This window comes from Oncorhynchus nerka, linkage group LG22 (assembly GCF_034236695.1).
Source record: "Oncorhynchus nerka isolate Pitt River linkage group LG22, Oner_Uvic_2.0, whole genome shotgun sequence".
Taxonomy (NCBI): Eukaryota; Metazoa; Chordata; class Actinopteri; order Salmoniformes; family Salmonidae; genus Oncorhynchus; species Oncorhynchus nerka.
The window spans coordinates 31270596-31288999 of NC_088417.1; the positions used below are offsets into that span (position 1 = coordinate 31270596).

At 42.5% G+C, this 18404-nt stretch overlaps 1 protein-coding gene across 2 annotated transcripts in view; it reads right to left on the bottom strand.

Annotated features, from left to right (window-relative positions):
* odad2 (outer dynein arm docking complex subunit 2) overlaps positions 1-18404 on the bottom strand; it is a 78674-nt gene that overhangs the window by 21904 nt on the left and 38366 nt on the right. For both annotated transcript variants that reach the window (XM_029626701.2, XM_029626702.2), the window contains exons 13-17: positions 17981-18214; positions 17662-17772; positions 17357-17511; positions 6828-7070; positions 2963-3077 (exon numbers count right to left, since the gene is read on the bottom strand). In XM_029626701.2, the coding sequence (XP_029482561.2) occupies positions 2963-3077; positions 6828-7070; positions 17357-17511; positions 17662-17772; positions 17981-18214 (858 nt within the window). The remainder of the gene's footprint in view (positions 1-2962; positions 3078-6827; positions 7071-17356; positions 17512-17661; positions 17773-17980; positions 18215-18404) is intronic.

Consider the following 18404-nt stretch of genomic DNA (forward strand, 5'->3'; position numbering starts at 1 on the left):
ATCATAACCCCCTCCCTTTGGGGGTTGTGTGTGGTTGTGCCAGGCCAAGGGCTCCACTTGTAAAAGAGATTTGCATCTCAATGGGACTCACCTCGTTAAATAAAAGATAAATGCAATAATAACTGCCCGGTTAACCACACTCACACTAGCCTCAATGTGAGTGGCCTATTCAACGAGGGACAGGAGTGCAGGCATAACCAACCAAAGCAGTGACAATGGGACACTACCACAGCAGGTATCGTGGCTGTGCACACTGCACAGTGAGGAGTGTTGAATGGAACCTTCTAGCTCTGACAGGCCAGGGCTCAGAGAGCAAGACGGAACACGGTGGTGTGTCTCTCTCTGCTCCCCTCAGATGTGGTGCCAGAGGAGGGGCAGTGTGTGTGTGCCCGGGCCAGAGCCAGGAGCTGACCCCCCGCTCCGCCTCCACACAGCACAGAGAGCGCACACAGCACAGGAAGCCTTTCCTCAGGAATACTGATGATGCCGCGACTCACCAGCGACAGAGGAAGCGCTTCTCAAGTCACCAGCTGCGGCGGCGGACTAGTGAGGATCCCTTTCATGGCCTGGACAGAACCCCAGACCCCTGGAAACCACAGCATTATACAGCTACACACGGAAGGCCCCGGCCATCCTGCTGTCCCTTTTCCCCGAAGATGAAATGAAATAGAAAACACATTATCTGGTCGGTGTGCGTGATTTGGCCTTGTCTGAGGGAGGGGGAAAGGAAGCCGGCCCAAGCGGCACAGCAGAGTAGTTTGCCCTGACCCTCTCCAGCAAGCAAGCAATCAGGCTCCTACGTCCATAGGCTACTATGTAAATGGTAAATAAACCAGGTTATCGCAAGTTGCCCGTGTCCAGGCAACTTAATAATGCACTTCATTACATGAGCAGCAGGGCAGGTTACCTCCTTGATTGAGGGAACAATGCTAATTGACTGATTCACTGCAAAGCCCCTGCTGACTGCAATAATGACTAGGGCTTTACTCACAGAGGGAGCTGGCCAGGCAGGCCGGTACAAGTGGGGCGTACTGTTCTTGTATGTGTCTGTATATGCCTGAGTAGGAGTAGAGGTAAGGACTGGAGCATCCAGCAGCTGCATTTACACCATGATCCTCTCATAAATCCACTGTGGAGCTGCTAACTAAAACCACATGGGGCTTTTATCTATATAACTACTACCGCACCGAGCAGTATCAGGTTCCCCTCGCTCGCTCGACAGGCAAAACCAACGCACTATTTAGCTTTCGTCATTGCCCCGGTGTCAGAAATCAACCAAAGAGCATGTTCATGTATTCACTACAAAAATTGGCACCCTAAAGTCCAGACAAACATGGTCAAACTTTGTTAGTGCTCAAGCTGCAGCCGGTCGGCACTCCTCTTCCATATGGTTGCCATAGATCATTTTTGTCACAATTTTGGTCCGGAAAAATTCCTTGTAGCAAGTGAAAAGCTCCCCTCACCCTGACTGAGACACCTGCCTGAGCTAGGCCCAATGTATCTGTATAAACGTCAACAGATTGTCCAACTGACAAGCTGTTTACGTTCATCTTGGCTATAATCTAATAGAACTATGTTACATTTGTATTTTGGAAAAATTATACAAAAACCCTGGGAATCAAACCCACTGACAGAAATATTAGGGGGGGGGGGGATTTAGATAGAACGGCTGAGGTATAGCTATATGAATGCAATAGACTCTGAGTCCCATATGGCACCCTATTCCCTACATAGTGCACTACTTTCGACTAGATCCCTATGGGCCCTCTGGTCAAAAGTAATGCACTATATAGGGAATAGGGTGCAATTTGGAATTCAGACAGCATATGAATGCTATAGAGCAGGCCCTATGCCATGAGGACTGGACAGTAGAAGTATGTACCCCAGCCTTTATGTGCAGAATGGGGTCACAGCCTGTCTGTCTGGCACCCTGCTCGTAAGAAGAAGCTGCGGCTGGTTGTATGACTCTGTAACTCAGAGCATGTTGAGGATTTTCAACAGAGGAGTCAGAACAGGATATTACTCCTCCAAGTCTCTCCCTGCATGCCTGCCTGCCTGCCAGCTGCCTGTTTCCCAGTTCACCAGTTCACCAACAGAGAGCAGCGTGTTCTGCTTTGTATTAGAGGAGGGTTCTTGTAAGCCTCCAGTGACACAACGTCACCCTTGCAGCAACCTCTCGACACCAGATTGTCTTTAAGTAGAGAGAGGCTTAAGGAGGCTGACCTGCATGATGATATAAACAGGCTTCTGAACAGTGTGAGAGAGGGATTCAACCAAGATAAACATGATGAACATATTACAACCATGATAAACATGATGAACATATTACAACCACAATAAACATGATGAACATATTACAACCACGATAAACATGATGAACATATTACAACCAAGATAAACATGATGAACATATTACAACCAAGATAAACATGATGAACATATTACAACCAAGATAAACATGATGAACATATTACAACCAAGATAAACATGATGAACATATTACAACCAAGATAAACATGATGAACATATTACAACCAAGATAAACATGATGAACATATTACAACCAAGATAAACATGATGAACATATTACAACCAAGATAAACATGATGAACATATTACAACCAAGATATAAACATGATGAACATATTACAACCAAGATAAACATGATGAACATATTACAACCAAGATATAAACATGATGAACATATTACAACCAAGATAAACATGATGAACATATTACAACCAAGATATAAACATGATGAACATATTACAACCAAGATAAACATACACATATAAACCTGTAATAGAACATGAGAACCTTTGCAGAAAGGTTGAGACTTAATGTTATTTACAATGTTATGTAAATATGTATTACATACGTATTACATGTTGTTAAGCATTGTTGCCATTAGAGAATAATAAAAATAATTAAAACAAATGCCATTTTCTTAGGTGTACTGTACCTTTGCATTTTCAATGCATGGACAAATGGCCCATGCAGCACTGGCCTGGACATCTGGGTTTGGGTTTTTCAACAAGGACCAGAGCAGACGCACTCCATCCAGACGGTCAATGATCCTGTAGTAGAAGAGCGAAGAGAGAGAGAGAGAGGGAGATAGAGAGCAGTAGAGAGAGGATCGAGAGAGATAGAGAGACAGACAGAGAGAGAGAGAGAGATAAAAAAAGATAATAGAGAGTGATATTACAGTGGGCACAGTCAGTGTGATATACTCTGAACAAAAATATAAATGCAACATGTAAAGTGTTGGGCCCATGTTTCATGAGCTGAAATAAAAGATACCAGAAATTTTACAAACACACAAAAATAGTATTTCTCTCAAATTTAGTGAAAACATTTGTTTACATCCTTGTTAGTGAGCATTTCACCTTAGCCAAAATAATCCATCCACCTGACAGGTGTGGCATATCAAGAAGCTGATTAAACAGCATGATCATAACACAGGTGCACCTTGTGCTTGGGGACAAGAAAAGTCTATAAAAATGATGCTGTTGCCAGAAAATGTCATGTTAATTTATCTACTAAAAGAATTTGGCTGTACATCCAACCGGCCTCACAACCGCAGACCACATGTAACCACGACAGCCCAGGACATCCACATCTGGCTTCTTTACCTGAGGGATCGTCTGAGACCAGTCATCCGGACAGCTGATGAAACTGTGGGTTTGCACAACCAAAGAATTTCTGAACAAACTGTCAGAAACCGTCTCAGGGAAGCTCATATGCATGCTTGTCGTCCTCACCAGGGTACTGACCTGACTGCAGTTCGGTGTTGTAACAGACTTCAATGGGAAAATGCTCACCTTCGATGGCCACTGGCACGCTGGAGAAGTGTGCTCTTCACGGATGAATCCTGGTTTCAACTGTAGCGGCAGATGGCAGACAGCGTGTTTGGCGTTGTGTGGGCGAGTGGTTTGCTGATGTCAATGTTGTGAACAGAGTGCCCCATTGGTGGCGATGGGGTTATGGTATGGGCAGGTAGAGATACAGTGATGAGATCCTGAGGCCCATTGTCATTTCATTCATCCACCGCCATCACCTAATTTTTCAACATGATAATGCACAGCCCCATGTCGCAAGGATCTGTACACAATTCCTGGAAGCTGATAATGTCCCAGCTCTTGAATTGACCTGTGTACACACCAGACATGTCACCCATTGAGCAGATCCAGCAACTTCGCACAGCCATTTCAGAGGAGTGGGACAACATTCCACAGGCCACAATCAACAGCCTGATCAACTCGATGTGAAGGAGATGTGTCACGCTGTAGGAGACAAATGGTGGTCACACCAGATACTGACTGGTTTTCTGATCCACGCCCCTACTTGTATCTGTGACCAACAGATGCAAATCTGTATTTCCAGTCATGTGAAATCCATAGATTAGGGCCTTCAATTGACTGATTTACTTATATGAACTGTAACTCAGTAAAATCTTTGAATTTGTTGTATGATGTGTTTATATTTTTGTTCAGTGTATATACTTTCACAGTCAAGAGGAAAGGACCATTTGAGTGCTCGTCTTTCTCAGAGCTCTGGCTGGGCCATACAGTAGTATTCATTTGTCCAAGCTCTGAAAACCCATCACAGGGCAGAATCAAAGGGTTCTGCATGGGTTTTCAATGACAAACCAACCTTCACCAGTCCCATTCTGTTTCCACCACAGCTCTAAAAACTCACTCTCAGTCTGGTCTGGTAAAGTGGATCTTCATGAGAAATCACTGAGTGCCTATGTGACGGTAGGCCATAGGTTAACTTAAATAAAGGTAAAGTGAGAGGTCTATACAGATATTTATATATAGAACCAAAACAACATTATACTGTAGTGGGTGGGTAGTCTGGGGATACCTCTTTCCAAATCAAACAGAGCCAGTAGACAGGTCTCTCTATATTTCATGGCGTCCGAGTTGAAGTTTACTTAAGCATAAGCCGTATTTCATGCTGCGTACATGACTGTAGTCAAGGCTGTAGTCAGGGTCTGGGAACCCAAAGAATTACACCACAATGTGCCCGTTGTCTGGTATAAATAACATGTAACGTTTTTCCCATGTGTGCTTCCACCAACAAGGCCGACATTGAATGCTGTCATAATTACTTAAACACTCCCTAATCACGGTATCTCCGTGACTGGCAATGAGCGAGCACTCATCAAGAGAAGTCCCCTGCGCCATCTGTCTTCCGTTTGCACATAAATCAGTCTGGGGGATCATATCGTAAGACTCCAGTCAGAGGGGCCTCCTAAATCCAGCCCAACAACAAACTAAACTTCATATCGAGCGCCAGAAAAGTTCTGTCCTCACAAGAGCAGGTATGAAACACGTTAGCATGAAGGAGACAACTGACAGTTGGATGAGGGATGGAAACAAGGAGACCACAAAGCCTCAAGGCATTTGCAAAACGTGTGTTCTTTCTTGTAAATTACAGAAAGTACTAGGAGGGAATGTAATGTGATATTTTCCCCATATTTTGTCTATGATATCATTAGCCACACAGTGCAATAGCTTAGAATAAAAATACGCTTATTTTCAAAAGGATTTTAAAACAAACAGGTAGGCGTAGATCATCGATTAGCTAGTTTTGAAAAGTTACAACTATGGCCAGGACGTTTTCCTGGCCATGTGGCCTGGACCAGGAAAACAAAGCTAAACAAAGCCAATAACTGACATGGATTTTGCAAAGAATTTGAAGCACCATGTAGAGTTTGGAGCAGCACAGACATACATCACCCTGTAGTCCAGTCAGTCAGGGAGTGACAATAGCAGGCCTGGTCAGGTCCTTAATCTGAGAACCAGCTCTGACCAAACGTGGTCTGGAGCAGGAAACAATCAAATGTGAGCTATGTTAATTGCTCGGCAAACTACTGTACACACAGGTCCTCAAAATAATTCACCCTGCCACAAGACATACAGAAAGCACTTGTGGAAATAACGACTTTCTGTCCACAACTAAGTGCAAATGCTAAAAAAATGACAAGGCCTAAATATACATTCCATGAGAAAACATGGCCCTGAATGAATGGGTTCAGATATAACATTCTGCCTGGGTGAATGGAGAAGTTAGGCTAGCTAGCCTAATTGCTGAAACGGCCTTATTTCTTCAAAACAACAGTTCTGCAACTTTTATTTCACCACTGTGCTTATCCACACCATATTACTTATTCTTACAATGACATTAATGGCTAGCCTAACAAAACATACTCAGACATAAAAGTGATTTATTCATGTCCAGTGTTAATTAAGTAAGGGTCTTGCAGTCTGTAACAGCCTTGTAATAGCAATGAGATTCAAATGGGACTATATTGTATGCAGCGTTTAGGAGTATTGAAGCCAAATAAGCGGCACATACTGTAGTTAGCAGAACTGGACTGTAGCTATGTGTTCACTGTTGATGTTTTTCCAGCCACGAGGGCTTGGACGGCTGAAGGTATGCTACTCTGACCAGTTCAGCAACATGAATGACCGCAGACGTACAGTAAAACTGTGGGACGCGCCACCACAACCAGATTTATCGCAGCAGGTACAATAAACAAGGCTTTTAAAACTGTCACTCCGCTGAAGACGAACATTAAACCTACCTGGCGAGGATGAGAGATTAAGATCATAGCCGGACACTATCACCGGGACACCGTCTGTTATCAACATTAGAAGGACCAATTACGATGATGAACGACCGCTAATGATACGGGTTATGAACCATTTTGAAGAGCTTAAGAGATGGCAACACATGGGTCTGTTGGGTCTGGGTCTGTTGATCATCTGAACGGAGTTGGCGATTTACGCCACAACATTAAATATATCTCTATGATTTACGTCATATTCTCAAGCTCGGTGGCGCAGGCTCCCACAGCCTTGGTGACGTTGACCAGCAGGGCCTGGTTGGTTCCCGTCAGCAGGTTGACCAGGGGCTGGATGCCTCCACACTTCCTGATGGTGGCCCTGTTAGCAGGTTTCTGGGCCCCCTCGCCCAGCGCACCGACCACGTTCACCAGCACCTCCTCAGGTTGGTCTGTCAGCAGACCCACCAGGGTCTCCAAGGCCTTGTAATCCTGGAACCTGGGGAAAGGCACAGCACCAGGGTCAATCAACCAATCACTTTATTCAACCAATCACTTTCATCTTTTTTATAGCCTCATATGTTATATGTAACTTTGGACATACTGTAAGTGTAGGGGCTTTCAAGAATAGGACACAATTCGGAATCATAATCAATATCCTGTAGATGTTTCAATGTGTGTGGAGCACGTCAAAATGTCTTGGATTGGCCAGGTGACAGTGTGATAATATAGAGAGTGATATATTTCAGGAATGGAGTTATATTTGCATTTTTTATTTATTTATTTGTGTAAAATGTTGGATTATGTGTGTATAGTCATTGGATTGCTAGACATTTCTGCATTGTTGAAACAAGAATCATAAGCATTTCTCTGCACCTGCGTTAACATCTGTAAATGCATTTTTTTCCAGCACAAATCACTTGACCCAGTAACAACAGGACAGTTTTCCCACGACTGCTCAAAGGCCTCTCCACACATGTACTTTGCATGACCGAGGTTCACTGTGGCTTGGACTAGTTCACTCCCTGTTTTACTGTGATTTCACTTTGTTTGCCAGAACTACCGAGTGGGTAAACGACAGTAAACATTTAAGAGGCATATAATGTGGTTGCAGAAAGCCTCAACAAACCTCTGATGTACGGTTACGTTCTATGACTGTTTTCCCTCACAGTTATGGTTGCTGGCAACACAGTCCGTAGGCTATTGTAGAAAGTGTCCAAGGTCATTTGGTTTTGGTCATGATCCACCAAAACATATTCTTGCAAGTATAACAGTAATGAACGGAGCGGCTGCCTAAGCAAACTTTTAGTGAATTTAGCGTAGAACAACGATGCTATTCATATGGCCACCATTGAAGTTGTATCTGCATGGTGCTCCAACAGCAGAATTTAGTGATGGGGGATATCATTTATACAGATATTACAGATATTATTTTGGACTATATATATATATATATAATATATCGATACTTTGACTCCGGGTATGGATTTGATACTAGGTAGCGTTAGCTGTACATGCACCAGAACTCGGTATTTTCCATCCTATAGCTTGTCCATCTTTTTTAAAACAGTGAGCCAACATGTTTATAGGACTTTTATTTCCATGACTGATCAAAACAAATGTTATCATGCTCTCTCTTGTCTCTCTCCAGCAGACAGATAGTGAGCAATATGTTTGGAACATCAAAGCGCAATAAAATTGCAGTATCAAATCACAATACATATAGAATTGTCATATAGAATTGTCATATAGAATTGTCATATAGAATTGTCATATAGAATTGTCATATAGAATTGTCATATAGAATTGTCATATAGAATTGTCATATAGAATTGTCATATAGAATTGTCATATAGAATTGTCATATAGAATTGTCATATAGAATTGTCATATAGAATTGTCATATAGAATTGTCATATAGAATTGTCTCAGCCACAAGGGCCACGGCCTGTTCAGCCCGCTGCCATCTAGAAGGCGAAGACAGTACAGGTGCATCAAAAATGGGACCGAGAGATTGAAAACAGCTTCTATCTCCAGGTCATCAGACTGTTAAACAGTCAACACTAGCCGGCCTCCACCCAGTACTCTGCTTAGTCACTGTTACTAGCCTGCTACCACCCAGTACTCTACCCTGTACCTTAGAGACTGCTGCCCAAGAGTTATTGAACACTGGTCACTTTAATAATGTTGACATAATGTTTTGCACACTTTATATGTTTATAATGTATTCTAGTCAAGGATTCATCCTATATAACTACTGCTGTACACACCTTATCTATTCATAAAATGGCCATACTGTGTATACACACTATAATATATATATTATAGTGTGTGTATGTATATATATATATATATATATATGTATGTATATATGTATGTGTATATATATATATATATATATATATTAGTGTGTATATATACAGTGGGGCAAAAAAGTATTTAGTCAGCCACCAATTGTGCAAGTTCTCCCACTTAAAAAGATGAGAGAGGCCTGTAATTTTCATCATAGGTACACTTCAACTATGACAGACAAAATGAGAAAAAAATCCAGAAAATCACAATGTAGGATTTTTAATGAATTTATTTGCAAATTATGGTGGAAAATAAGTATTTGGTCACCTACAAACAAGCAAGATTTCTGGCTCTCACAGACCTGTAACTTCTTCTTTAAGAGGCTCCTCTGTCCTCCACTCGTTACATGTATTAATGGCACCTGTTTGAACTTGTTATCAGTATAAAAGACACCTGTCCACAACCTCAAACAGTCAACTCCAAACTCCACTATGGCCAAGACCAAAGAGCTGTCAAAGGACACCAGAAACAAAATTGTAGACCTGCACCAGGCTGGGAAGACTGAATCTGCAATAGGTAAGCAGCTTGGTTTGAAGAAATCAACTGTGGGAGCAATTATTAGGAAATGGAAGACATACAAGACCACTGATAATCTCCCTCGATCTGGGGCTCCACGCAAGATCTCATCCCGTGGGGTCAAAATAATCACAAGAACGGTGAGCAAAAATCCCAGAACCACACAGGGAGACCTAGTGAATGACCTGCAGAGAGCTGGGACCAAAGTAACAAAGCCTACCATCAGTAACACACTACGCCGCCAGGGACAGACTCAAATCCTGCAGTGCCAGACGTGTCCCCCTGCTTAAGCCAGTACATGTCCAGGCCCGTCTGAAGTTTGCTAGAGAGCATTTGGATGATCCAGAAGAAGATTGGGAGAATGTCATATGATCAGATGAAACCAAAATATAACTTTTTGGTAAAAACTCAACTCGTCGTGTTTGGAGGACAAAGAATGCTGAGTTGCATCCAAAGAACACCATACCTACTGTGAAGCATGGGGGTGGAAACATCATGCTTTGGGGCTGTTTTTCTGCAAAGGGACCAGGACGACTGATCCGTGTAAAGGAAAGAATGAATGGGGCCATGTATCGTGAGATTTTGAGTGAAAACCTCCTTCCATCAGCAAGGGCATTGAAGATGAAACGTGGCTGGGTCTTTCAGCATGACAATGATCCCAAACACACCGCCCGGGCAACGAAGAAGTGGCTTCGTAAGAAGCATTTCAAGGTCCTGGAGTGGCCTAGCCAGTCTCCAGATCTCAACCCCATAGAAAATCTTTGGAGGGAGTTGAAAGTCCATGTTGCCCAGCAACAGCCCCAAAACATTACTGCTCTAGAGGAGATCTGCATGGAGGAATGGGCCAAAATACCAGCAACAGTGTGTGAAAACCTTGTGAAGACTTACAGAAAACGTTTGACCTCTGTCATTGCCAACAAAGGGTATATAACAAAGTATTGAGATCAACTTTTGTTATTGACCAAATACTTATTTTCCACCATCATTTGCAAATAAATTCATTAAAAATCCTACAATGTGATTTTCTGAAAATTACAGGCCTCTCTCATCTTTTTAAGTGGGAGAACTTGCACAATTGGTGGCTGACTAAATACTTTAATTGCCCCACTGTATATATACACACTATAATATATATATATATATATATATATATATATTGTGTGTGTATGTATATATATATAGTGTGTATACGCAGTATGGACAGTATATGAATAGATGTGGTGTGTACAGAAGGTGTGTACAGCAGTAGTTATATAGGATGAATCCTTGACTAGAATACATTATAAACATATAAACATATAACATAATACATTATAAACATATAAAGTGTGTAAAACAGTATGTAAAGATATATATATATATATATATATATATATATATATTTATTTATTGATATATATATTCCAGATTCTAAAATTGCTGATCTTTATTTATTTATTTGTGTAAAATGTTGGATTATGTGTGTATAGTCATTGGATTGCTAGACATTTCTGCATTGTTGAAACAAGAATCATAAGCATTTCTCTGCACCTGCGTTAACATCTGTAAAACTGTGTACCAGACCATTAAATGTTGATTTGATAGAATCTAAATACATATCATATCGGCACTTAAGCATTGTGATAATATCGTATTGTGAGGTCCTTGGACATTCCCAGACCTAGAATTCCCTTGTAATTGCACAAATAACTTTTGATAAATGGACTGCAAGTCATGCCTATTTTTGTTCAGCTAATCCCAGCTCGCGTAATTGGCAGAAGTAACACGAAACTGGCTGAATGAGCTCCTCGTACAAACAGTAGGCTCAATACAAGTGGAGGCATCATTAAGGCCTATCAAAAGGCACAGGGACCAAAGAGAGGCTTCTGTGTAGCAGTTCTATGACGAATTGTGTTGCTCTTTTTCTAAACACATCTGTTACAGTGACACATTCATTCACATTGGTGGTGCAAAGAATTTGAATGCTGCCTGTCTGTCCTTTTATACCACAGCTGCCCGTCTGTCATTTCAAGGACTACGGGAAAGGTAGAGAGCCTCGAAGACGTTCAATGGGAATCATAAAGGGCCTGGGAGACTTTCAGAAGGATACATTCTACTGTCTAACGTTGAACAGAAAAACGAACCCACTACAAAATGAAGGAGAGTGAACTGCTGCCTGAATAGGCCTAGAGGTCGGGTGAGCAAAGTTCTGTAGATAGAAACGGGAGGTAAGAAAGAAGTATCATTATGATACATAATGATGGTGTTCTGCTCATCATAGACTCTGGAAGAGAGGTAAGAGAAGGAGGACTGGATGCATAGTCAGTAATTGTAACTGAACCATACAATCTTGACCTCAAACATTATTGCGTTGGCAAATACAGTCCGAGTCTTGGCGAGGACCACTTTCCATTGCAAAGTTCTTCCCTCACTTGTTTGTTACAGGGCTTAGTTTTTACACAGCTTTTGTGTGTGTGCATAACACTTCCGTATATAAGGTTCAAGGGGACACGTATCAATGCACCTATACATCTGCTTTTAAATCTGCACAAAACAACAGTCCAAAACGTTCCTAGTGCGAGACAAGAGGTTTGAGAGGCCTTTTTATTAAGGCCTTTCATACATACAGGCTATAGGCTCCATTGTGCAGGTCTTAGGAAAATGTCAATCTCTCAGCATTTAGCCTATGTAGACCTTTAAAACAAACACACTTAAGTTATGAAGATAATTATATTTTTTGGCCATCGATGATCTCTTATGTTGATGCATCATTAATCAGGAAAATAGCTAACACGTGTGTCTTCTTCTGGACTTCAGGGGAGGTCTCCCTCTCGCTCCACATATCTCAGTCCTGCATCCCACACACCCCTACTGTACAGTACAGCCATGCCATGTTAAAGATCACTCACACGAAAGCACACTGTCTGCTATTGGCCACAAGGGCTGCTTGAGTTGTTCATTTACTACTTGGGAATACAAAAAAAGCTCAACTCCCTCTCATTACTGTTTCTGTCAAATATATTCTAAAACGATTTTCGTCTCGAAACACCACTCGGCCCATGATTGATTCTGAAATGAACACAAACGGCCCTTAACAACTCTCGACAAAAAACTCTATTACCGTTTGCAGCCGTTCCTTTTTGACAGTAATGACTTGGTCATGTGATTCCAAACCTGCGTCTTGACATTTTTACATGTTATTCAAATAACCCTGGGAGAGTTTTTTTTTTAAACGAAAAAAAAACAGATCCACTCGCAAATGTAAGTGTGGATTAAAACAGTCAACTCTTCATAATGCTGGTTTCCTCTCCGGCCTTCCTGGAGAACCCACGGCCAAATTTCTACCTTTATTCACACCAACCGCCCGAGCCGTCCAAAAAACTAAACACAAACACAGGAAGGCAACCGTTCAATGAAACCCTTTGGGTCACTCTCTCACTGACTAGATTCCTTAGTTATCTATCACAGTCCCCTTAATGAGTGTGAGGGTTTGATGCTTGCCAATGAAACCGTTTGGGTCACTCTCTCACTGACTAGATTCCTTAGTTATCTATCACATTCCCCTTAATGAGTGTGAGGGTGTGATGCTTGCCAATGAAACCGTTTGGGTCACTCTCTCACTGACTAGATTCCTTAGTTATCTATCACAGTCCCCTTAATGAGTGTGAGGGTTTGATGCTTGCCAATGAAACCGTTTGGGTCACTCTCTCACTGACTAGATTCCTTAGTTATCTATCACATTCCCCTTAATGAGTGTGAGGGTTTGATGCTTGCCAATGAAACCCTTTGGGTCACTCTCTCACTGACTAGATTCCTTAGTTATCTATCACATTCCCCTTAATGAGTGTGAGGGTTTGATGCTTGCCAATGAAACCCTTTGGGTCACTCTCTCACTGACTAGATTCCTTAGTTATCTATCACAGTCCCCTTAATGAGTGTGAGGGTTTGATGCTTGCCAATGAAACCCTTTGGGTCACTCTCTCACTGACTAGATTCCTTAGTTATCTATCACAGTCCCCTTAATGAGTGTGAGGGTTTGATGCTTGCCAATGAAACCCTTTGGGTCACTCTCTCACTGACTAGATTCCTTAGTTATCTATCACAGTCCCCTTAATGAGTGTGAGGGTTTGATGCTTGCCAATGAAACCCTTTGGGTCACTCTCTCACTGACTAGATTCCGTAGTTATCTATCACATTCCCCTTAATGAGTGTGAGGGTTTGATGCTTGCCAATGAAACCGTTTGGGTCACTCTCTCACTGACTAGATTCCTTAGTTATCTATCACAGTCCCCTTAATGAGTGTGAGGGTTTGATGCTTGCCAATGAAACCATTTGGGTCACTCTCTCACTGACTAGATTCATTAGTTATCTATCACAGTCCCCTTAATGAGTGTGAGGGTTTGATGCTTGCCAATGAAACCCTTTGGGTCACTCTCTCACTGACTAGATTCCTTAGTTATCTATCACATTCCCCTTAATGAGTGTGAGGGTTTGATGCTTGCCAATGAAACCGTTTGGGTCACTCTCTCACTGACTAGATTCCTTAGTTATCTATCACAGTCCCCTTAATGAGTGTGAGGGTTTGATGCTTGCCAATGAAACCCTTTGGGTCACTCTCTCACTGACTAGATTCCTTAGTTATCTATCACAGTCCCCTTAATGAGTGTGAGGGTTTGATGCTTGCCAATGAAACCCTTTGGGTCACTCTCTCACTGACTAGATTCCTTAGTTAAACCCTTAATGAGTTGAGGGTTTGATGCTTGCCAATGAAACTCTCTCACTGACTAGATTCCTTAGTTATCTATCACAGTCCCCTTAATGAGTGTGAGGGTTTGACAATGAAACCATTTGGGTCACTCTTCACTGACTAGATTCATTAGTTATCTATCACAGTCCCCTTAATGAGTGTGAGGGTTTGATGCTTGCCAATGAAACCCTTTGGGTCACTCTCTCACTGACTAGATTCCTTAGTTATCTATCACAGTCCCCTTAATGAGTGTGAGGGTTTGATGCTTGCCAATGAAACCCTTTGGGTCACTCTCTCACTGACTAGATTCCTTAGTTATCTATCACAGTCCCCTTAATGAGTGTGAGGGTTTGATGCTTGCCAATGAAACCCCTTGGGTCACTCTCTCGCTGACTAGATTCCTTAGTTATCTATCACAGTCCCCTTAATGAGTGTGAGGGTTTGATGCTTGCCAATGAAACCCTTTGGGTCACTCTCTCACTGACTAGATTCCTTAGTTATCTATCACAGTCCCCTTAATGAGTGTGAGGGTTTGATGCCAATGAAACCCCTTGGGTCACTCTCTCTGACTCTTAGTTATCTATCACAGTCCCCTTAATGAAACCAATGAAACCCTTTGGGTCACTCTCTCACTGACTAGATTCCTTAGTTATCTATCACAGTCCCCTTAATGAGTGTGAGGGTTTGATGCTTGCCAATGAAACCCTTTGGGTCACTCTCTCACTGACTAGATTCCATAGTTATCTATCACAGTCCCCTTAATGAGTGTGAGGGTTTGATGCTTGCCAATGAAACCGTTTGGGTCACTCTCTCACTGACTAGATTCCTTAGTTATCTATCACAGTCCCCTTAATGAGTGTGAGGGTTTGATGCTTGCCAATGAAACCGTTTGGGTCACTCTCTCACTGACTAGATTCCTTAGTTATCTATCACAGTCCCCTTAATGAGTGTGAGGGTTTGATGCTTGCCAATGAAACCCTTTGGGTCACTCTCTCACTGACTAGATTCCTTAGTTATCTATCACAGTCCCCTTAATGAGTGTGAGGGTTTGATGCTTGCCAATGAAACCCTTTGGGTCACTCTCTCACTGACTAGATTCCTTAGTTATCTATCACAGTCCCCTTAATGAGTGTGAGGGTTTGATTCTTGCCAATGAAGTGTCAGCAAATTGCGGTTTAACATGTGATTATCAGTATCATTATTTATTATTATTATTATTATTATGGACCATTTTTGCATAGCAACAGTGTTATGAGTAAGTACGCTGAGACAAGCGGCCTGTAATGGGAGCAAGTGCACAGGGTGCCACATTACTCATTGCCAGTGTAGTTAACCTGTTTTATCGCCGTGCCAGGCTGCACTCTAAAGGGCTCCCAATCTCTGACATTTTTGTGTTATTCCATATGCATCTGAACTGGACTGAACAGGAAGGCTTGTTAAGTAGCCAGAGGACTGAAATGCAGTCTTGAAAGGTTCACTTTGTTTCTTGAACTCTCTGCTGTATGAATTCTTTAGTCTTTATAACTAAATCTGTTGTTATCCAACACTCCTCGTTCTATGCAAACAGAACAGATGCTTTTGTTTATGAAAATAACCACTGGTCTGGTTGTCCACCATGAACTTGGCAACAGAGATAGTAATCTATATCCACCTGTTTTAAAGAGAGAGTTATTGGCATGCTTCTATAATGGGATCATTGCTTAATTGACTGTGGCAACAGGCACTTGCTTCCAGTTGGGAAGACTTAACTTAGACTCTAAATGTAGGATATCATTCTGTCAGTTATGAAATATGAAGTGGAGAGAGGCCGGTGTGAGTGCTACTGGGACATTTTACTATTATTTTTTAAATTCCTCTGCAATTTTCAGGCCTACAGAGTTTTTGAGTCAGATGCTAGACATTTCCACATGATCTTAATTCATCATATAAAACTCCAAAAGCCTCTTTTATCGTAAAAACGTATTTTTAAAAAAAAAATGAAAAAAGCCACAGCCTTATCAGTTTGTTGGCTACGTTTCTGAAAATAAGCCTTGAATTTATTAAGAGGTTACGGTGGCATAAATGAATGCATATGGCTTGCATTGTCCCCTGAGTCACTCTGACAAATAAAAGAAATACAGCAACAACAAAACAAGTCACGGGAGTACCTTTAGCAACCATTGAGCGCTGCCGGGTCAGGGTTTTCAGGCATTATTTCTTTTTGAGGGAAAATGACTGATTTAAAAAATCATCCCACGCAAAATAAAGCCAGCCAGGAAAGATTCCAGAAAGTGTGACTGTTGAGGGGAACTAAATGACAATGAAATAAACGTGGGTATGCCGTAACATGACAAATGATTTAAGAGTCTGTCAGCTTACATTTCCAACATTATGGAGGAGTCATTTTCGAGGCAGCTTTCTCTCAGTCCGCTTGCCCATGTTCATTACTGATGGGAGGAGAGCTGCTTTAGACACCAAAGGGTGTCTATAAAATAAACTCTTTACTTCATCTTTTGTTAACGGCAGAAAAGCGCACATTCCTCCTGCTAACAGTCACATAAAAGATCAGCGCTAATAGAATCTGTGTAGCTGCAGAACTTAACATTTTGTCCAAATAATCACTTCGGCCAGACACAACGTAAAGGACGAGACGTGACAACTTCTGGGAGTGGAAAAAGTGAGACTCACATATGAACACATGAGAGGTCTCGTAAAAACGCCACGTGATTGCAGCATACCATCCAAACCGCTATCACTAGGATTTCCATTGGAACGTACTGTAGACCCATCTCCCCATACTTTACATTTAGCTCTCTAAATTCCCATCAGACTCGTGACACTAAGTTTGCAAACATATTATCTGAGTATTACGAGCACCTATGGCTGCCCACTCAATACATGCTAAGTGGACATCAGTCAAAACAAAAATGTACTTCTGTGTGGGTAATTTGTCAAAGTCAGGGCCAGGCTCATTTTATAGGCTACCAGTAATTGCACCAACCTACCAATGACATAAGACATGCCCCAGTCTAAAGTACTCCCCCGCCCCACTACAGTAAATATGGGACCACGACCAGCTACACAGTTTACCTCTGGTGCTGGTCAGGCTCCAGTCTGAGTGGGGCTGTAGTGATAATGAGGGTTAATAATAATGGGAAGGAGAGAAGGAGGGAGGGATGCCTGGATGGAGGGAGAGGGAGGGGTAACGTTACTTAGCCACGTTCTCCATGCTGATGGAGCACTTCCAGATGGCCCCAGTGGTGGCAGCCAGGAGCTGCTTGTTGTCTGCCTGGCTCAGCAGAGTCACCAGGGGCTGCAGGCCCTCGCACTGACGCACCAGGTCACGGGTACGCTTGTCTTCTGCACACTGAGACAGACAGACAAACATTGCTAGACATATTTTGGGATGCTTCTTGACCTAATGCTTGTGCATTGTCCACATTCCCAGCCTCAATTTATTCTTGTTTGTTTATGATGGACTGAAAACATTCTTAACATGAGTCATAACCATGGTTACCTTGAAGATGGCACTGGCACAGTGCATCTGTAGCTCGTGGTTGTCACAGTTGAGGTTTTTCACCAAGTCCTCGATCATACCCTCCGTCTGGATGGCAATCCTGTAACTTCTCTGAACGTTCAGGGAAAACACATAGGCAGTCAATGACAGTGTTTTAGTTTGCAATGATGAATCACTAGGTGGTCCTCTTCAGGGTAGCACTCCATACCTTAATCTGCTACACATGCTGCCCACTAAACCATAGGTATACCCGACATGGACACCCTATTCCCTATATAGGGCACTTCTTTTGGCCAGAGCCTCATAGTGAGCCCCTCACCTCGGAGGCACACTCCTGCAGGGTTCCCACGACAGGGATCAGCATGTTCTCGTGGGGAGACTTGAGCAAGCGAGCCAGAAGAGGGATGCCCCCGGCCTTGCGGATGGCCTCTTTGTTCCTGGTGCTCTTACTGCAGCTCCAGAGGGCCAGGGCCCCGCAGCGAGCCACCTCCACGTCCTTCTCCTGCTCCTCTGTCAGGGCCGCCGAGTCAGGCACGCAGTCTAGTAACTCTACCTGGGAACGAACACACACACACAGAGAACACACACTCAAGGATCCCGTGTGCATCAAATAAAATATCTATCCGACATTGCGAGAGTGAATGTGAAAACCACAGGAAATGCTGTAATGATAGCTGTGGTTTCCGTTGACGCAATGTATTGAATGAGATTAGCAAAGTTGCTGGCCATGATTAAGTGCATAA